The 21,508-nt window shown below is 37.5% G+C and overlaps 4 protein-coding genes across 5 annotated transcripts; 2 read left to right on the forward strand and 2 right to left on the reverse strand.

Annotated features, from left to right (window-relative positions):
• Positions 1–1,393: 1,393 nt before the first annotated feature.
• On the forward strand, positions 1,394–5,650 carry LOC120015308 (two-component response regulator ARR2-like). Of its 2 annotated transcripts, none has more exons than XM_038867675.1 (6): positions 1,394–1,811; positions 2,296–2,448; positions 2,554–2,934; positions 3,358–3,434; positions 3,650–4,831; positions 4,940–5,650. In XM_038867675.1, the coding sequence occupies exons 1-6, from the start codon at positions 1,634–1,636 to the stop codon at positions 5,012–5,014; spliced, it is 2,046 nt and encodes a 681-aa protein (XP_038723603.1). In that variant the 5' UTR covers positions 1,394–1,633; the 3' UTR covers positions 5,015–5,650. The 2 variants fall into 2 exon arrangements, with proteins under 2 accessions (XP_038723603.1, XP_038723604.1); XM_038867676.1 differs by having other exon boundaries at positions 1,634–1,811; positions 4,943–5,650.
• A 377-nt stretch (positions 5,651–6,027) lies between these two features.
• LOC120015309 (COBRA-like protein 7) lies at positions 6,028–9,239 on the reverse strand. Its single transcript, XM_038867677.1, has 2 exons — positions 8,470–9,239; positions 6,028–7,858 (listed from the first exon to the last, which is right to left on the reverse strand). Exons 1-2 carry the CDS (start codon positions 8,999–9,001, stop codon positions 6,438–6,440), a joined length of 1,953 nt encoding a protein of 650 aa, XP_038723605.1. The 5' UTR covers positions 9,002–9,239; the 3' UTR covers positions 6,028–6,437.
• A 5,903-nt stretch (positions 9,240–15,142) lies between these two features.
• On the forward strand, positions 15,143–16,156 carry LOC120014391 (extensin-2). The gene has a single exon (XM_038866333.1). The coding sequence runs from the start codon at positions 15,311–15,313 to the stop codon at positions 15,800–15,802; it is 492 nt and encodes a 163-aa protein (XP_038722261.1). The 5' UTR covers positions 15,143–15,310; the 3' UTR covers positions 15,803–16,156.
• A 2,749-nt stretch (positions 16,157–18,905) lies between these two features.
• On the reverse strand, positions 18,906–20,216 carry LOC120015271 (GATA transcription factor 15-like). The gene is made up of 3 exons (XM_038867619.1): positions 19,761–20,216; positions 19,523–19,666; positions 18,906–19,432 (listed from the first exon to the last, which is right to left on the reverse strand). The coding sequence occupies exons 1-3, from the start codon at positions 19,779–19,781 to the stop codon at positions 19,175–19,177; spliced, it is 423 nt and encodes a 140-aa protein (XP_038723547.1). The 5' UTR covers positions 19,782–20,216; the 3' UTR covers positions 18,906–19,174.
• Positions 20,217–21,508: the final 1,292 nt, after the last annotated feature.

Raw genomic sequence — 21,508 nt, forward strand, 5'->3', positions numbered from 1 at the left:
TCTGACAAGGCTGCCTTAAATGGTTAAATTGACAGATTTATTATATAAAATTATTTTCATACTATTTTCACAGTACATTTCTTTTGAATTGCAAGAAAATACAAGCCAACTAGCCAATGATATCTTATCGAGGTAAAACACGGCAAGAGACACGTGTCGGTTCAGGGTAGAAGTTACTGAACACGACAGATTTTATTTATTTTTTATTATTTATTTGTTTGGTAAATTGAAGAGTTACCATCGAAGGCTTAAAAAGAAGAGCTTGATTGAAAGGAAGAAAGATACTCAGATTCACGGGGAATCCGTAAGGGCCTGTTTGTTCTATTTTCATTTATTTCCACTTTAAGTGACCATATTATAAAGGTCTACAAATATCTATGAATTCTTCTATACGTATTTAATTTACGTACTTAAAATATGTATTTATGTTTTCACAATTGATTTGAAATATGTGAGACCCAAAACAATGGATCTTATTTGTCATTTCACTCATTCACACCCTTAAAAAATAATGTATATTTTAAATGCGCATAATAGAATTCCTATATGTGTGTGTGTGGGCAGCCAAATGTGTATGAACCAGTCTTTGAACTTGTAAGTGGAAATCTAAACAATCCCCACCTTCTCTGCAACTCATTTTGTGTATGCAACAATGGCTTCAATCAAAGCATCTTATGTATAAAACCCATGTCAACATTGAAATCTTATGTCGGTCTAACACAACTCAATTGAATGGTTTATAAGTAAAGCTTAACTCCTCTAATATTCACACAACTCAATTGAATGGTTTGTAAGTAAAACTCAACTCCTCTAATATTCACATCGAAGATGTATTGTCATAAGCTTAAGAACCAACGAGAATGATCCATTAAGAACAAAAATATGTGTCACTCATGACTCATAATGGATAAAATCTTCAAAGTGTTTGAAATGAAAATTTAAACTAAGTTACCATTTCTCAAAGAAACATAATTTGAAGTTTATAAATATTCAAACCCATATAGAGTTGTTTGAATCAAAACAACTATTTAAATGGTGTGTAGATTATTAGGTTTAGCTCAACCTCTATGATTTCAAAATTTATAACTTCAAACTAAGGGAATGTTGAAATCAATTGACTCAATTTTGTTCCCTAATTCACTTCAAATTAGATTTTCAAATGAGAAACTAAAATTAAGGCAGCATAGTAGGCAAAGCAGTAAAAACAAGTAAAAGATATTTACTATTTTTTGTAAAAAAAAAAAAAAAAAAAAATTAATGTTGAACTGCTGCTGCTGCGGTGGAGTTAGTTAACTTCATATGTGAGCTGGATCCACTCTTCAAGGACTGACCCATTTTTTAGAATAAAATATTTGTTCAACTGATAAAATAAATAAATAACCCAATCAAAGTATGCCCAGAATACCAGAAATTTTTTTTGAGCTTTGAAGCTGATGCAAACAACCCATGTTTGTTTCAACTTTCAATATCATAAAATAATCCAAAATCTCCCTTCTTTCTTTTCAAATTCTTCCGTATCTCAACTGGGTATCTTTTTGATGCCAAGTACTAGTTCAAAGCATGTAATTCACTGATTTTTTTGTGGTGGAACTCTTAGTTTGTGTTGGGTTTCGAATCATAGTGTTCTTGAGCAATGAATCTGAGTAACGGCAAAGGATCTATGTCAACTGCGAGCTCCAGTGCATCTTGGAAGGCCGGGGATGTTCCGGTTCCGGATCAGTTCCCGGCGGGTCTGCGTGTTCTGGTGGTTGATGACGACCCCACTTGTCTCATGATCCTGGAGAAGATGCTTAGGACTTGTCTTTATGAAGGTATTCTTTATTGGAAATTAACTTCAATTCTCAATCCTGATTTCATTTCCTTTATTTTTTGTCTTCAAGAGATGATTTTGCTTTTCCTTCCAGTGTTTGGTGAATTGTAAATAGAACATGAGAGATAATTTGTTAGATTCATTGAGTTTGTGTGAGATTTTTGCTATTGATGTGGGGTACTGGAGTAGATTACCATTCAGATTTGGTTTCTTGTGAGAATCTGTAATATTTGGGTTTCAATTATATTTTGATCAGATAAGAATTTTAGCTCTAGTTATTGACCCATAAATTATTGTTTGTTTTGTATAAATATTCTTTAAATTTGGAGCCTTTAGCCAAGTATTGGATCGCGATGAATTTGATTTGATTCTCCTTGTATAGAGAATTATGTTTCCTTTGGTGTATGTTTATCTAGATTTGAAGATGTATGATTGTGTTTTTTGATGAGTGTTTCTTCATGTGGTTTGTGTTTTTTCTTTTTCAGTTACGAAATGCAATCGAGCAGAAATTGCATTGTCTCTGCTTCGAGAAAACAAAAATGGGTTCGATATTGTCTTAAGCGATGTCTACATGCCAGACATGGATGGTTTCAAACTCCTGGAGTACATTGGGCTGGAGATGGATCTGCCTGTTATCAGTAAGTTCACATGTCTCTCGCTTAAAATGATTTTTCTGTCTTGATCCTCAGTTACTTTGCATCATTGCATGCTTAGAGTGTAACATATGATGTGCCATTGTATAGTGATGTCAGCAGATGATGGGCAAAGCGTTGTAATGAAAGGTGTGACTCATGGTGCCTGTGACTACCTGATCAAACCAGTTCGAATTGAGGCACTAAAGAACATATGGCAGCATGTGGTTCGGAAGAGAAAGAATGAGTGGAAGGAAGTGGAGCATTCAGGAAGTGCTGAAGATGGAGATCGGCAGCAAAAGCCATCTGAAGATGCAGATTACTCATCCTCTGCAAATGAAGGCAGTTGGAGAAACTCAAAAAAGAGGAAGGATGAAGAAGATGATGCAGAGGAGAAGGATGATACATCCGCATTGAAGAAACCTCGGGTCGTTTGGTCAGTTGAGCTTCATCAACAGTTTGTGGCTGCTGTCGATCAACTAGGCATTGACAGTATGGACATCTTACTAATATCTTTAACCTACTTATACTCGTTTATTGGCTGGCCTTACTTATATATATAGAATACACCATATCCCACAATTAGTGCTTGATAGCTGGTTTAATTAGTAATTGTATTGTACAAATTTAGGAAAACACCCTTCTTTAGGCATTGATGCATGCCATAAGGAGCATTGTTTGATATATCTATGTTTTATCATTTTGATTACTTGCAGCACAGTTTAATTCTTGCTGGAATTTTTCATCAAACAAATTGGGTTTTGTGTTATAGGTTTGACATTTTCCCTGAAAAAGATTGGTAATTCAACCCATATGTACTGCTTTATGGGTGTCTCTCAAAAGTTTTGCCTTGACTTTCTACACATTGGGTTTAATATTTCCCTCTTATGCTTCTAAATTGGATGTGTGGTGCAGAGGCTGTTCCTAAAAAAATTCTGGAGCTGATGAATGTTCCTGGACTCACCAGAGAGAATGTTGCTAGCCACCTCCAGGTTGGTAAAATGTTGAATGACATAGAAAATTGAAACATTATGCAGAAACACGAAAACTTGTTTCAAATTGCTAGCATTCTTTTGTTTTGTTTTTTTCCTTTCCTTCTCAAATCATTGGAAAAAAAAAACGACAAGATTCACATTGCCATCAGTTACCTTTTGACTTCGTGGCTTGTTTTGGTTGGCAATTCTCACCAATGAACTTTCTGAAACAGAAATATAGGTTATATCTGCGGAGGCTAAGTGGGGGGCAGCACCAGGGCAATATGGGCAACTCTTTTATCAATCCCGAAGCAACTTTTGGTTTGTCTCCACTTGGTGGGGGTATTGATTTTCAGACTCTTGCTGCCACTGGTCAACTATCAACCCAGAGTCTTGCCACTCTCCAAGCTGCTGGACTTGGTAGGTCATCTGCCAAACCTGGCTTACCCATGCCCCTTGGTGATCAAAGGAACCTTTTTAGCTTTGAAAATCAAGAGTTAAGATTTGGTGGGGGCCAACAACAACATATGAGCAGTAATAAGCAAATGAACTTAGTTCCCAGAATTCCAGCAACTATGGAGCCAAAGCTGCTTTCCAACTTGCAACGTACTGCACAACCTCTAGGGAGCATCAATTTGCAAGTCAATGACCATGGGGGCCAGAGCAGCCCAAGTAATTCTTACTTGATGCAGATGGCTCAATCACAACCGCGAGGGCAGATATTACATGAAACTACAGGTGTTAATGCTCCCCGGCTACCTTCATCCACAGGGCAGTCTGTATCGAATGGGATTGCTGGAGGAGTCCTAGTCAGAAATGGGATCAGTGAAGAAGGAAGAGGGACAGGGTACAATGCCACAGTTCCTCAAACATCTTCAATGGTGAATTTGCAGTTGAACCAGACAGTGCAATTCCCGGGAAATAGTTTTTCTCTTGGAGGAAACTCAGCTATACAGAGTCTCACATCAAAGGGGGAGTTTCAAGAAGAGGTTAGCTCAGACATAAAAGGATCGACTGGATTCATGCCAAGTTATGATATTTTTAGTGATTTGCGTCAGCATCGATCCCACGATTGGGAGTTACATAATGTAGGCGTGACAGTTGATGCTTCTCAGCATTCAAGCTCTCTGCAAGGGAACTTTGATATGCCTTCAGTTTTAGCTAGTCAAGGGAATTCATCTGGGCAAAGGACCGGACAGGTCAGGAACCCATCTGCTGTGGGGAAGGGAATGTTCTTTATGGTTGAAGGAAATGGGCACAGCAATGCACAAAACCTCAGTCAGCATCTCAATACCCTTCCTGTTGAAAATTCAATAAGAGTTAAGGCTGAAAGAGTTCCTGATTCTAACTGTCAGACTAGCTTTTTCCCTGAGCACTTTGGTCAGGAGGATCTCATGAGTGCACTTCTCAAGCAGGTTGGTTTCTTTCTCCGTAATTTTGATGTATTGTTTAAACACTCGTGCATAGCTTTTCCATTTCCAAGTTCATATATAACTAGTGTCAAAATATCTTCATTTTCCCAGCAGCAAGAAGGAATTGGACCAGCTGAAAATGAGTTTGACTTTGATGGGTATCCCATGGATAATATTTCTGTGTAGGACATGCTTCATGTTTCCATTTGTGATCGCAGTTTCTGGTGTACATACCGCTACAGATAATTTGGTATTTTTCTTCCGCAATCGTAGATGAAATCCACGTATCCATCATCTTCAAGTGCAGGGTTATTATGTGAATATAACCTAATGCTGGTCCTACTTGAACATAAAAGATAAGACCAATGGACAATTGCGCTGGAAGAAATTTGCAAAGCATGTAGGATACCACTGCATGATATTCGAAGGCATGCGTGCAAAGTTTTGACTACCTGGTCATTGAGATGTAGATTGAAGGAGCTAATTTAGGGTGCTTGGGTTTCTTTTGGCATTGCAGACATGTCTCTAGTTCTGGAGATAAGTTTCTAGACAGTTGCAGACTTTAGGAGCTTTTCTAACTCGAATAGCAGGTCAAATTTGGGTTTCTTCTTCCCTTTCTGTTTAGTTTTTCTTTTATTTCCCATTTGAGAAATAGACTGTTATGTACATATTGCCATTTGATGGCTCTAGACACAAGTCTAGCTATTCTTTATGGTTGTTTTGTTTCGTGTACTTAAATTTGAAGGGATTATCACTTCTGCACTTCTGCTTTTTTCGGCAATTCTTTTTTGTTAAAAATTTTAAATATGAATCCCAGGTTTTGTATATCAGCTGTTTTCACATCTACAGGACTACAGCCTCAAGTTATAATTTTCCCTTGAACTTCGTGCACTGGGCAAGCGTCAGCCCCATACATGGTCTTACGACCCATACATGGTCTTACGACTTTACAGAGACGTGTTTTTGTTAAACAGTTGCTCGGGTCCCATACATGGTCTTACGACTTTACAGTGACCTGTGTTTTTGTTAAACAGTTGCCGGGCCTGGTCACTGGGACCCCTTTCTAAACCCCTAGATGTTGGCTGCGCTATGGCATGGCACTGGTGATGCACCTTAATAATTTCAGCCCGAGTTCCACTACAATAGTTGAAGACTACAAGCAGGCAGTCTCCAACATCACCTTAATGACTTCACTTTGACGCCACATAATCCTACATTATCATTCAGCTCACCAAGGTTTTAGAGAAGACATGTACTATATATATAGAGTGAAATCTTTGCAAATTCAGATCAATGTAGTGTGCATACACTATGAAATTCTACATTACAGTGTATCAGCGGTCTCCAAGTTCTTCAAACGCATTGTACCATCCATTAGGGAAGCAATCTATCCTCAATTCAGATTCTTCAATTCAGCAGCAGGTGTACCCGTCCATTACCGAATCAACATCAAGTATATACCGAGCATCACAGACATTGCCCTCTCGCAATACCAAGTCTCTGAGTGAAGCATGCATCAATCAAAAATACTAAAAGAATGAACAAATCAGCAGCAGCTGGAAAACCAAGCGGAGAACGTAGCTGGAAAACCAGAATACTTATCCATCAGCTACTGCTGCATGAAAAAGAACACCACCACTGCTATGAGAACTGAAAACGCTGTAGCTGAGACCGTTCTACTGCTGTCACTTGGGCGAAAAGAAGGAAGCGCACATTCCTCACCATTAAAGAACACTTTGGTAGGAAATCCATCTCCAGCAACCACATTAATTCCAGGAGTTGTTTTCTTCGTGAATGAGATGACCGATTGTTGTTTCCCAGGAACCCTAGGGTCCCTCTCTGGGTTGGCTCCATCAGTTTCTCCAACAAGATAATTCAGTCCAGGATTCCCCTGCATGAATATGGTATTGTTGACACCGTTCAATTCCAATGCAGATCCATTAAAGGAATATGCCTTTTCAAAGCCAGGGGTTGCCTTGTCCAATTGTACAGCAGCAAACCAATCAGGAAAAGCAATTTCATCCCAGTTGAAAACCGTGACCCTTGCTGTCCATCCTCGAGAATAGTCTGAATTTAGGTGCCAGTTGATGCTGACTCCACAATTATCTCCACATGGCATTGGGTTAGGCACGGTCCGACGTTTAAGGTCAGCCCAAGTAGTAGCCAAGGTAGTACGATTCTCAAATGGAATGAGAAGTGCCTGTGCAGGAAGAAGAAGAGCAGGAGCTGTGGTACTACAAGTTCTACCTGTGTTGCTAGGACAACCACAAGCACAGGTTCTGCAAGGGACGACAGATTCATTGTAGTATGCAGAGAACGATACACAACATTTAGGACTTGCGCCCTTGGGCTGGGTGATATTACAAACCACCTGCCAACTGGCAAAGGCAGTTTTGTTCAATGGCAAGCCACTTGAATCTGGGTATTGGCTTGGGCTTACCCGCACAGGAGGACCACATTGATAATCAGGGTTGAGTGTGCCATTGATCCTCCAGTTCTGAGGTGGGAGAAGCTCTGACCGATTGAGATTGGGTGGCATCTTAAAGACTTGAAGCTGGAAGACTGAAGTCGACTTGGCTGGGTCCATTGTTCGTGGCAAGATCGTACCATTACGACAACAAAATGGAACCAAACCAAGGGTTGTATCATTGGCCATTGTCGGAGGTAGGTCAATTATTGTCGGCCTTCTTTCACAATTCAGTACAGTGGCAAAATCTAGATCCTTGTAGTATACACCCTGTGGACCGAATATGCAGTCAGAGGAATCAACAACATTAGGGTATGCCCCTTTCATGACATAGATAAATTCATCATTCATCCAGTCCCAGCTCAGTTTCCAATTATCGAGGCGGCCAAGGGGGTTATGATTTGCGACTGTAACCTGTGCCCAGTAATTTGAATCGTAAGTTCTGATCACATCATACATTATAGTAAGATCACCCTCTTTGCGAGGGAGGAATTCTCCGTCTAACGTGATGTTTGTCTTAAAATTTGAGTTCACAGTGCAACAAACTTGCATCTCATTCGTACCTGAAAAGTCCATCAGAAAGGAAAAGAAAAATGCCCATAAAAATGTGGTTGAAATAGAACTTACAACGAAAAACACCCTAAGCCAATCCTAAAAAGAAACAATGTGTTCTCTTGCCTCTACTTCATATTCAACCATTAGGTCCATATTACTCTTAACAAGAAAAACTACATGTCATGTACACATATAAGTTAACTAACAGGACCCATATAGTTCCCACCACATAGGAAGCTGTAGTCAACAAGTTCAATAATCAGTAAACTTAGATGATCAAAATAATGCATCACAAATAAAGTTTTGAATTTGATCCACAGGAGATGACTAAAGCTCAATCCTCAAAGAAACTAAATAGCAGTATGGTGAAAATACTCCCCACTATAGGTACACTTAGCCTCAGTAAATCTTGTCTGCAAAATCATGATAGATCGTATTTTACTTCTAAAAATAGGCAATCGACAAGATCCACAAAACAAATCAAGAATGGCACCGAAAACAACAAATGGACAAAAACAATCAAACCTAGAAGTAGAGATCCAGGAGCAGTTAAAACCCACCTAAACCCCCAAACAAGCGTTAAATCAAATACTCAAACACGCAGGAAACTTAAACTTACCTTGCATAGTAGCCCTGGGACAAACATATCCATCATTAGCCAAAGTAATATTCGCCGGCAATGGCACGCGCGGCGGAGCCACACCGAACTGCGTCCCCACCAGCTTCACCTGAACCTGCATCTGGGTCACATCCCCAGCAGTCTCAATCGCCGTCTTAAGATCCGTCATCGGGTAGCCAGCGAAAATAGTCCCATTTTCAACACTCCCAGGCACGCTAGACCCATCAGCAAGCACAGCATTAGAAGCAGAGACCAAGATCTCCTCGTGCTGAAACCCCACAAATACCCTCCACGACTTGAGGTCCTCGAGCCCATTATTCAGCACCGTCAACGTGGATTCGAACCGGTACGCCTGATTCCTCGGATTCACCGGCGGCAGCCGCGATCCACTCTCATAAGTATACGAAACAAACACCCCATTACAGGCATCCGCCGCCGGAGACGGGGCCTGGGGCTGGGACTGAGAGATCGAAAAGGGTATTGCTGTAAAAACGAAAAAGATCAACACTGCAGTACTAAAGCCCAAAGCCATGCTTTTGATGCTTCTTCTTCGTTTGTATCGGAGATTTTGTAGAAACGGAGGATTTTTAAGCGACGAATAGGAAGCGTAAACGCGTGGAGAGAGAGAGACAGCTTAGAGAGAGCTGGAATTTGATAACATGGAGATTAGTTCTCCAAAGGTTGCTACGTCTGGATTGGAGAATTATTCAAAAACTGAAATAAATTAAAGAAACAAATTAGACTTTCGATGTAAGAAAATCTGAAAAGGGTATGCAAAGGAAAGTTCCGTTGCATAAATGGAAGGTTTTTTATTTTTATTTTCTTCTCCGTTTGCCTTTGCTTTCCCATTTGATTTTTGAATTCTTCCGGAGAGAAATGCTAGGGTAGTAACTGGGACCCACATAACGGATCGATGACATATTGACATGTAAGGGCTGGGGCCCATGCCATTTGATTTTTGATAGTGCGTGCTAATTGCGGCTTATGTTGTGGGCACGTCTTTGTCTTAACCCTACTTCGTTTTGTTTTTTTTTTAGTAGTTGTCCGAGAATTTAGGAGCCATCTAATGAAAACTATTTCGACATGAGCCCACTCACATACATTTTGATAGTAGGGTAAATTGAATAAAAATTCAACGTGGCAACAAATATATTATTATTAATGAAAATCAAAGTCAACACCTCCAACTCTACACAGTTTGACCCTAATAAGATTAAGTTGATCCCCCAATACATGCGTTGTCTCGTGTAATGCTAAACAAATTTGATGAATTTGTGATAAGTTTTCCCCAATACAGGCATTGTCCTTTATTTTTCGTATTTTGATGGGTTTATAAAAAAAATGTGAGATTCTAGTGATTCACTGTTTCTATAGTTTTTGATATTTCTCTAGATCACAACTGAGAAAAAAGGAAAAGAAAAGGAAATAAGATGGTAGGATGATTGGGCCGTGGAAGGCCCGTTTATGGATGGGCCTAAACAAGCCCATCAATGGAGATTGTTTGTTGTTGGTTTACAAATTGTGAAGTGTGGAAACATAAAATAAACATTTGCTGACATTGTTAGGAGATAAATAAATAAAGTGTGAAACTTTGAAGACCTTTCTGGAACCACATGCCAACCGTTAGAGACTGTTTCAATGCCAAATATTGGATTGTCAAGGCAATGAAGGTGGTAGGTTTACAGTTTACCAGTCCAATATATTGAAGCAGTCAAAGAAATTCAAGTACGCTTGTAAACTTGATTATGATATATCTGGCAAAAATAATGATAATATATGTATTAAAACTATAGTCAGGAGAAAGTAGTTTCAATTTGGAGGTTGTGGATTCGATGCCTAACGAGAATTTTCTATAGGTTTGTCTAACACGAACTCATGCGTGATTTGTGGATTATTGCTCAGGTCTATGGATTTACCCTGTGACACCAAAAAGGATGGTGCTTAATTTCAAACCAACAAGAGCATGATAATCCATAAGCAATGTGTAAATAACTTCAATTTTATTGTGTTGTTTTAGTCAAGCAGCACAAGAGGAAGCATTGGTATTTATTCTATAAAACATGCTTGGAAGGAGCAGCAAAGGTGTTGACCAGAGCAGAGTGATCTCAATTGACTTGGTCTGCTAGCGACTGCGCCTAACCAGAATAGACATCTTTAACGACGCAGTAAGTACTATAATTAATCTCTAAACCCACAGTGGAACTTCAATCTCATCGTCCTTACATCATTGAATGAAACAGCAGTTTAGTTATTGCATCTAAGACTCTCTTTTTCCTCCGTAATCGAGAACAACGACATACAAGTTTCCTTTTTAGACAGTCAATATAGATCTAAACTCATGCTAACATACCCATACAAGGGTGGAACTAGAAATTCATGTTAGGGGGGATTGTTAAAAGTTGGTGGGGTCCGGGGGCAGCGCCTCCGGAATTTTTTTTTAGGCTATTTACATTACATCTATTTAATTGATAGTACAAGTTACTGAAATTAGTTGATTAGACATTTAGGCTTATTGTTAGTTGAGAGTCTTGAGACGAACTTACGAAGTAATACAGTTACACACTTGCACCAACGAAGGAGAGTAGGTACGGAGTGTGTTTTTTTTAGGTGGCTAAGTGTATATTTAGGTATGAACCTGTATATAATTGTATTTTTATTTATTTATGTATAATTATATTAGTATATATCTATATGTATGTGTATGTATGCATGCATCCATATATATGTGCATGTATATATGTGCATGTATATATGTGTATATATATGTAAGTATATATATATAATTACCAAACATTTGGGGGGGACTACAGTCTAGTGTAGTCCCCCCTAAATCCGCCCTTGTACTCATACGCATATAAATTTTTCACAACATGATAAGTTTGGTCAAAAATTAACGGGTGGCTACAAAAATATTACTCAGAATTAAAAATTGAACTCATGATCTTCCAAATCTATATGATTTAACTATAAAGAAACTCGCTGATCAAGACCCGAAAGATTCATATTGTGTGATGTCAAATCCCATTGTGAAGCATCATTTTCTAATTAATTAGAAAGCAATGTTACATGTGATAGGGGAATAAAGTGCACCTTATCATTCTCATATGCAGAATCATAGTCATGAGTTCCCCTAGAATAATCCAAAATGAAAATGTACAAGCAATGCATCACAAGGATCTCTTTTTGTTCCTCTAATTGGGGGCCCAATTGTATTTGTCCCGGAGTGTCCAACAACCCATTCTCAATCAAGTTATTAATACAAAAGTTGGTGATTTGATTCCAATTCTATCATCAACTCATCAATCATCGCATTTAATTTATGTTTTCTTTTTATCGAGAACAACATAAATCGTAGAAATTTATTCTTTAAACATTAAATATGGGCTTAAACGTTGCATCCACAAAAGTTTCTTCACCTGACGATATAATAAGTTGAACAGAACTCAGTACATGGTCAAAACAATATTATTCCTAGTGAGAATCAAATTTGGAACCTTCCAGATTCATATGGTTTTAATTCAAAGAGATTCACCATTAAACTATTAACTAAATGGTTTACATTTAATTTATGTTGATTCCGACCTTTTAACTCACGAATTAATTAGTTAGGCATCATGTCAAAATGTTGGTTTGTTGTGTACATATAAGATAGATGCTTGTTCATTCACATGTTTGGCACTGTCTTTATGGCAATTGTGGAATTATTTTTGGCTCACAATTTTGGATGCAAAATAAACTCAGCTAATTGCAATATTAAAAAAATAAAAACAATTTATTGGATTAATAAGAACCATGTTCTGTGTTATACATGAAAATGTCCCGCGACGCTTGGAGAGTACCAAGTAATCTGATACATAAGACGAGTTCAATACCTCATCAATTGATACGCCTTTTAAAAGATAAATTCATGTTGACCTTGGACCCAGAACGAACAATATCTCAAGCATATTGGACCCAACCTCTAGCTCACATCCATCTCCTACTTCTCACATCCTTCTTCAAATTCATCGTTTTCAGTTCTTTAGGCTTCCCTAAGTAACCAAAGTGAGCAATCAATCATGCCAAAAAAAAAAAGAAAATAAGTAACCTCCATTAGACAACCAAAAACTGGCAAAAAGCAAAAAAAGAAAGTAAAGTGGGAGATTGTTTACTTTTTAAAATTTGCGAGTCTCAATTGGTAATTAGCATGAGCTCCTTTTGGAATAATTAAGTAATTATCCACTAAATTTACACCTTTATCAGTGCAAAATTAATCACTGCAGTGTGCACTCTTTGAACATTCTATAAATGGACCATGAAGTAGCAAACTACCTACTGTTAATTGAGTGAGATATCCAAACTTTTCAATTATGCTTGATTAAAGAAAGAGAACAATGAAACTTTGATGTAAAAGAAAAATAAATTCAAACATCTTTTCAATTGTAATGTGTTGATTGAATATTCCTCCAATTTACAATAACATGGAGTGTTGGATATTAAATGAGTTTTACATGTGTATTTATAATCAATGATTATTTGTATATCACATAAACTTGAAGGTAAACTGAATGTCATATTTTGGGGTATGTGACATTACTCATTGTCAATATATATATATATATTGACAGCAGAGGTCGGACCCTGCTTAACTTGTTTATCCAGACATAAAATTTGTGTCCTCTTCCGATCATACCCTCATATTATGTACTGACTTCGCCTCTGATGGAGAGCTAGATAACCATGGAAGTAAAGAGTTTACATATATCTTGAGATTCCCTTTACATGGTACAACAAATTTGAGAGTGGAAACTTCCATTATTGAGAGTAATTAGTGGAGCCCACGCGCACTAATGAGCCTCTGTTTAGTATGAGTCTATGACCACCGAACCAGCCTGGAAAGCTCAAGTGGGCGGCGACCATATCTCATATCTGATCTCCATCTCCCAAACCTAGCCACTAGCCACCAATTATATACATATAAATACATATATGTGGTCAAGTCATGGCCCCTCTTGTTAGGAAGGAGCATTCCCTTCCTGTGTATTGTTGCTGGTTTTTAATGAAGTTTTCTTTCTCAAAAAAAAAAAAAGTCATAGTAATTCATTAATTTGCAAACCTAACAGTTCCCTAAGGTTTTATGCAGTGGAATTGGGCAGCCTTAAATTGTTTTACACGTGCTTTGACTCTGCATGTGCCAGCCACATGAGTTGCATCATAATCTCCCACTGTATATTCTTTATTTTTAGGCATGTTTAATTTCTCCGATTTTTTTTATATAAAAAAATATCGAATTAAAGAGTCCAAATCTATCCGTTACATTGATTACAATGGTTCAAACAGGTTTATTAATTGTGGGTCCTTAAATAATGAATAAAATTCAACGGTCCGCATACTACTCAATTTTTAATATGTTGCATGAAAACTAAGTCGTAGAATGTAATTTTTAATATTGTTTGAATTATAGTTCTCTAGCTCCTAATGAACAAATCAAAACTGTTTAGAAGTATACAATCCATTCACTGTGTTATGTTATTGTCTTGGCTCCTTCTAAGGCCTAATTAAACTCCCTCTTGATGGCTACACGTTGTCGCTTCAAAATGATAAAAGTTAGTTACCGACAGCCAATCCTCCAACGCTCAAGTTAGTGTTCATAAACGAGTGAAAAAATCCAAATGAGAGATAGGTGACTAAAGTTGCCCCAAAATGAGTTACTTCCAAATGGTTATATTACCAAAAAAATTTATATAGTCTCTCATCTTTACCTGTCATTATGGCCAATCTGGCATCGCTCAGCCAATCAAGAGTGCCAACTAGCTCGTTGTCAGTCTTCCATGTAATGTCTTATAATCATTTGACGTAGAGATAATAAATACACGTGATGAATTTTTATTGGCGTTTTCATAAATTCATGCATGTAGTGTATCTTAAATTTTTGAGATAAAAGTTTTGATGAGGATGATGACAGTTGTATCCAAACGTCAAGAAGATAATCAACATTTTGTTGTTCAGTCACAAGGGATGTTATTAGACTGTTGAAACAACTTGGCCACCTTCACGTCTGTACTACACACCAATTCCCCAATGAAGCCAATCGCCACGTGGAAGTTGCGTCTTCTTTATGTCTGCCATAATCACACCCACGTCAACAATTTACCATGCAATATAATCCCTCCACGTCTGAACACCCTTGCCCTAAAGTCAAGCCCCACTATCATGACCGCAAAAGTTTTACCATTATCAACTTTCTACCTTTTGTTAATCCCAAAAAGATCAAAAAAAAATTTACAACTCCTCTGCTATAATTCAATATTTTGAGTAACAACAAATATGAGTTTTGATCGAATTTATGAGTCTTTATCATAAAATTAAAATGAACATAAAAAGCGATATTGAAAGGTTGAATACAACCGGAACCGGAAACATTTTACGTATCTCTAAACACATTTTATGTATCTCTTGCGATGAAACATTGTCGTAATAGTATCATTTAACATATGAAAATGTGCCATAAAATGAGCTGATATTATGGGAATAACCTTGACCATTCAAATGAGGCTGCTTTGGTTGTTTGCCACCGTAAAAACATGTCGTCGGTGCTTATCTTTACGAATTTTAGGCTCTCTTTTCTACTCTTTTTTATTTTATTAACTACTAGTACTTTCTATTGCACAATAAAAAGGCAGAGTCACTTGTGTGGCGTATGCTTCAAAGATAATACCACATTATTGAATCACACACTACCTTTCTTTCTCTCACACTTTCCCTTCCATTTTCTCGAGAAAAATTATTGCTTTCCTTCACAAAATCGTCCAATCAAGACCTCCATTTGTTGATTTCTCAAGCAGTGGAACAAATCAACAAAATGACGCTCCTCTTTCTTCTGATTTTCTCTTCTTTGATCTCCTCATCAATGTCCAATTACCCGACTTTGACTAAAAAGTACCAGATCGAATGCACAATGTGCTCATCCTGCAGCAACCCATGTGGCCAAGTCTCCCCGCCACCGCCGCCTGTGCCGGTATCATCACCTCCGCCGCCATCCACGACCATCTGTCCACCACCCCCATCGCCGCCAAGCTCTGGCGGTTACTATTACTCTCCACCACCTCCTTCTCAATACACATACTCCTCTCCACCGCCCCCACAAGGCGGCGGTGGGGGTGGTGGTGGAAGTTACTATTATCCTCCTCCAAGAAACTACGGCCCTGCACCGCCACCACCAAACCCAATTGTACCTTACTTCCCTTTCTACTACCACACTCCTCCACCATCTGATTCACCGCCAGTGAAGTTAGTTTTGAGTTCTGTGGGTTATGGTGTCGGTTTGGTACTTGTTTGGGCCTGTTTGTTTTGATAGAAAGTGATGGAAAGCGAAATAATGTAACAGATTGGCAGATCTGAAAGATGGGAATGCAGAGAGGTGTTGAGAAAGGAAATGGGCACTGGGACTTGTGAATTTACGAGAATTGCCGAACCGAGCTTGGATTTAATAGTAAAGCAGCAGGTATTTGTGACATTTGCGATTTGATAGATCTCTCTCGTTTCTCTGCGGTGCAGAGTGATCTGTAATTTGTTGACAATTAAATTGTACTTATTTTTGTTTTTTTGAGTACTAATTGGAAAATTAGCTACAAGTAGTCTTTTTTTCAATAATTAATATAGTTTTTTTTCTCATTTATTAGTTCATATAATATTATCCTTTCACTTATATCATTGAATTTTAGTATCCCCAGTTGAATTTTAGCATCCAAATTTTTTTCCCTGTTTTTTTATCAAGTTTACTAGTATAACCATATATATATTCGTCTCAAATACAAATTAAATTCATCGAAAAAGAGATATAAAATGTTTCGGATTTATATTTGATGGTTAATTTGATTTTTGTTTGGAATGAATTATATGATTGAACTTTGTAAACCCAATTAAAAGACATTCATAATTTTTTTAAAAAAATTCGCCCCTAAATCACCAACAAAATTAAGACCTTAACGGCATTTTTTTGACAAAAAAACAATAATGATATGTACTAGTGGGGGGTTGTATGATTATTTATGGCTACAAACTTGAACGAGCTTTGACAGTGCCGACCTGGACATGGGAAGATGTAAGGGATGAGTAAGAACTTGGTACTTTACGTAACATGGTATCAGATGCTTCCATGTAATCTGAGCCGTTGGCGGCTGCAGAATGATCTGGAAAGTCTGTTTTTGTGTTCCTGACACAAGATCCTAGCGGGTTGTAACTGAAACCTTTTGTACACAAATGGATCAGAGTAGAGTCGTGACTATCTGTCTCTCCTTTGGAGAAGCTAAACGATAAATCAGAAATTCAATGCTAATAGCTTCTACATATAAAATGAATAAAAGATATTTAAACAATTTTTTCGTCTTTGGAGAATTAAACAAGTTATAATAAAGAGATTTATTTATTAGAAATTTCTTTTTGTGTTCTTGATCGATTGTACATCCATGTAAAGAACGAAAAAGAAGAAAAGAACATGAACAACTATGTGAGGATGAGATTGAGAAATGCCTAAACAACTTTGCTGATAATATAGGTGGTGAATTTTTCTAGGGTTAAACCTCATGAATTCGAGGGATTTTGAGTTCGATTTTCATTGAGAACAATGTCTTTGTGATCAAGTATTGGGTCTTGATCCAATTTACCATATCGTTCCATGAGCGGACTTCATGGCTTGACTCTAGGCGTATTAAAAATGTTCAAAGGACAAGTTTATACAGTGTTATTAGAGGTGTACATGGTATTTTTTTTATTTTTTGATATGAATTTAATCGCTCGGTTTGGCGATCGTTCCGTTTTCTACTATTTTTTTAACACCCTAATTTATAATTTTATATAGTTAATTTTTTTAAAAAAAAATGTTGGGAAGGAGACAAAATATTGCGACAATTAGCTGGATGGCATGACTCTGATTTGTGAGTGATGGGTCATGGGTGGGTGATGTGGGTCAACGGGTCATATTTAGTAGGCACGGTATCCTATGCAAAAATGTTGCTCCATTTAGTATAAAAAAGAAAAAAAACTAAATTAAATTGCGTATATGACATTTCGCATTTTAAAACATTGTCCATTTGGTATTCCATAGTTTCCATACTTTTTTTATTTCTAAAAAATAGGAAATAATTATAAAACACGTTAGAATGTCCATTTTTTAAAAAAAAAAATCAACGAGGTTTTCTAAAATTAAAAAATGAAAAAAAAAAAAACCAAAGGAAGCATAAAGATCTAGCAACGACATTGTATTTGTTTAATAATAATTGTCAATATGTTTATTTTTGGGCTCTATCGTACATGCAAGAAATTGCAAGAGCTTGAGAGTTGAGCCCATGGGCTCTTGTTACCCACCGGCCCAAACCTCAAGATTTTGACTACTTAGATAGTGTGGTCCTAGTCCACCTTCATGAAAATTAATAAGTTTGGATTTCAGATTCGGGTAGCCATACAATCTGAATGTCCGAAGACAAAAGTGGATAGAATGGGCCCAAATGAAGGCTAACTCAAGCCTACTTCTTGTTGGGCTCACATATTGGTTGTGAGTCATAGCCCAGTAGAAATGTATAGGCCCAACCCCACCCGATGTCATGATGTGTGAACTTTGAAGTCTGAAGGATGATGTGGCATGTGGATAGAAAGAAGACAGGTGGCGTGTACAAGTGGTAGGCGTTGTTTGGATTCATGTGTCTGTGGTTTATGGTGTCAAGTCAGAGTTTCAGGGATTAGGGAGGGAGCCCTAAAATGTTGACACTTCTACACAATTCTAGGGCTGCCTCTACCAGTGACCTATACAACTACAGTTGAGAAATATGTTTTTTTATTAGAATCAAACTTTGAACATTCATACATCTAACTTAATTCATTGTCAATTAAATCACCTCTTGGTAATATCAAAGATCGCCTTTGCTATGGTTGGATTGGATTTACCTCCCTATGGTTGAACTTCCAAAGTTTGTCCCTATTTGTTACTTTTTCAGACAAAATGACTAAAGGAATTAAGGCGGGCAAGTTTTAGGTAATGATATAAATGTGTTAAAGTAAAACAGGTTGATAGCAGAGTGTTGAATATTTATGGGTTAAATTGTATACATTCAAGTCATAAATTCGATTTCCACTAATTACAATATCTTTGTAGCTATGCGATGAATTTTAATGTAAATTACCTAAAAAGTCTTGCGTTTAGATTCGAATTGGATTATATGTTCCCGGGAAATTCAAAGATTCACATTCCTGCACCTGCACTTCGAAGATATTATCTAATTTTTTTTAAAAATCCAAGCAATTTCAAAAGACATTAAACACACACACAATGCTCTTGATTTGACGGTTTTTTTCTTATAAAAAAGGTACGCCTTTGATTTTTCGATTAATTACATTGCATTATATAAATACTTTAGCACCCACCACCACCAAGAATACTATACAGTAGCGCAAATAGAATAAAGGCTAAAGTGACAACAAACATAAATTACACTATGTTAGGAAAAATAGAATGAAATCTTCACTTTCTTACACTTTCTCCTCCAACCCCTTCCCCTCCAAAACCCCACCATACAAGTTAGTAATAATACTAGAAAATTATAAACCTAACAAACGTTCAAAAAATTGCAGACCACATCAACCCAAAATTACAAATTGGGTAAGAACATATTTTTGAATTCATTTTGAATTCTTGATATTTCATTATTTCCCCAAAAAAAGAGACAAACACCTAGGCATAAACAGAACCATAAGACAATGCCATCAATAGCACAGCAGCCTGTTCTTCCTCTCCTAGCTTCCTCCGTTGCTTCTCCACCGTTGATCTCTGCATCATCACATCCCTACCCAAGGCCCACAATCTCTGCTTCAATCCATCACCAAGCTTATTGTTATTGCCTTTTCTTGCTTTCTTTTCCTCTGTTTTGTTAGGACCCAATATAGCTCTCCTCTTCTTTCTGCTCCTGATCCCACAAGCATTACACAGTGACTGCAAAATCAAAAACCCAAAACATGATCAGATCAAAGAATAGGAAAGAACTCTGATCTGGGTTATTGTCAGATCATGATCACAAGTTACCTTGGGCCCGGCTGGACCGCCTCTCCAAAGAGGAGTCTTGGTGGTGCCACAGTCTGCGCATGTCTTCTTTCCGTGGTCGTTTGGGCTCTCTATTGATGATTCTCCATCTGGGTATTTCCTATTTGTGCCCTCAGACTCTGATCCCTGCAAGAGAACAGAAAAAAGAGCCGATCAGTAAAAGGTTTGGATCGAAATCGAAGCTTCACTTATAGAAGAAACAGAGGGCAAGATCACTCACTATTTCACTTGGATCCACCATTTTCACTAGCTATTTTGATGATCTAAGAGAAACCCAGATGACTATAGCTCGATACCTCAAAAGGGTGATCACGATTTGGAGCTAAAAATCCTAATGAGATCGGATTCGTAGATGAAGAAAATAGACTAGAGTTAGGAAAGACTTGGAGAAGGGGACGGCGAATCACAGATTTTCAGTACAGTTAGTGTACGAAATATCGATTATGGAAATGATTGACGACGCACGATACACCAAGAGAGAAAGAAAGGTCGTGAGAGAGATAGACAGAGACAGAGCAAGATCAAATGATGGTAGAAATGAAAGACGAGTAGCGAAATCGAAATTTGGCTTATGATCTAGAGAGAGAACGCTGCGAGTGATGAGGAAGATAGAGAGAAAAAACAAGGAATCAAGACCGACACAAACACAAGAACAGAGACCGCACACACTGCTGCAGCAGATCTAAATATCGGCATTTTATATATGAAACGCGAAACCCTAGCCCTTGAAACAAAATGACTAAAACACCCTTTCTTTCCAAAATTTGGATTTTGGCTCGCAAATGGGGATTTTTGGTATCTAAACCATGAAAAGGAATCAAAACACACCCGCCAAAACCCTAAAAAAAAAAGGGAAAGCAAAATAATTAATTGGCACCTGTGAAAATAAACAAAAAGGGCGCCATTGAATTTGGTATTTTGGCACCCAATTGAATATTCCAAAATTGTTTAGTTTATCTTTGTGGAATAATAATGAGATGGAGTGATGGAAAATGAAGGCTTGATGATTAGGTATTGATGACATGTTGGATCTCTTACCGTTTGATTTTTGGTCAACCCAAAGGTACACTACAAGTACGACATGCCACCACCCTATCTTTATGTTGTCTTTACACTTTGACACAAATAGTAAATTGTCAAACTGTTACTATCAACTTTCTTCAATGTGGAAGAATATGAACATCATATGATAAGTGGCTCCAAAAGGGTTTGGAATAAATTTTCATATCTTAATTTAGTCAACCTCATTGGCCATATTCAAAGTGTAACAAACCAATATGAATATGGTCATTGTACGATAAATGATGCTATAAAAGGAAAAGGGATTTCACATTCTTCATATTGTTAAGAGGGAGATATGGTTCGTGTATGTAGATATGTTTTACCAAGCTACAAATTAGATAATGTAACTAAAGCATACATGTATATATGATCATCCCATGTAACACGTGTAAATATAGTAATAATACTATAATAGAAATGGACTCTAACAAGTAGAGTCCATCATTATAGGGGGAGAATTAAACAATAAATAATTTGTTGATGGGCAACCAACATTTTTGTAAAATTAATTCAAGGGAGGAAAGTAAGAGGATTTTAAGATTGTCGGGAGTGTCGATCGGAAGGGTTCTGACAATGAAATTAGATGGATTTCATGAAATCTTAGTAAGGTAAACGATATTCAAAAGGGTAACTAATTTTGGAGTACGTCTTTCCTTCCTTTTTTTTCAGGTCCACTCCACCATCCATAGAGAAGGCTCTTTATAGTACTTTTGTGTAAGGAAGGTGACATGGATCTCCCCTTTTTCCATCAATATAGTTTGTCGGAATGGATAACGTGTTCCTCAACAGGAAATTCCGGTTGAAAACATGGTGACAATACTTGTGTCAGATTTCAAGTGCAGAGTTGGAAATAAGATTTCATGATGTACCTGAAATGACAGTTGTGTTAGAGACAATACTGACTCG

Source organism: Tripterygium wilfordii, chromosome 14 (assembly GCF_013401445.1).
Source record: "Tripterygium wilfordii isolate XIE 37 chromosome 14, ASM1340144v1, whole genome shotgun sequence".
Lineage (NCBI taxonomy): Eukaryota > Viridiplantae > Streptophyta > Magnoliopsida > Celastrales > Celastraceae > Tripterygium > Tripterygium wilfordii.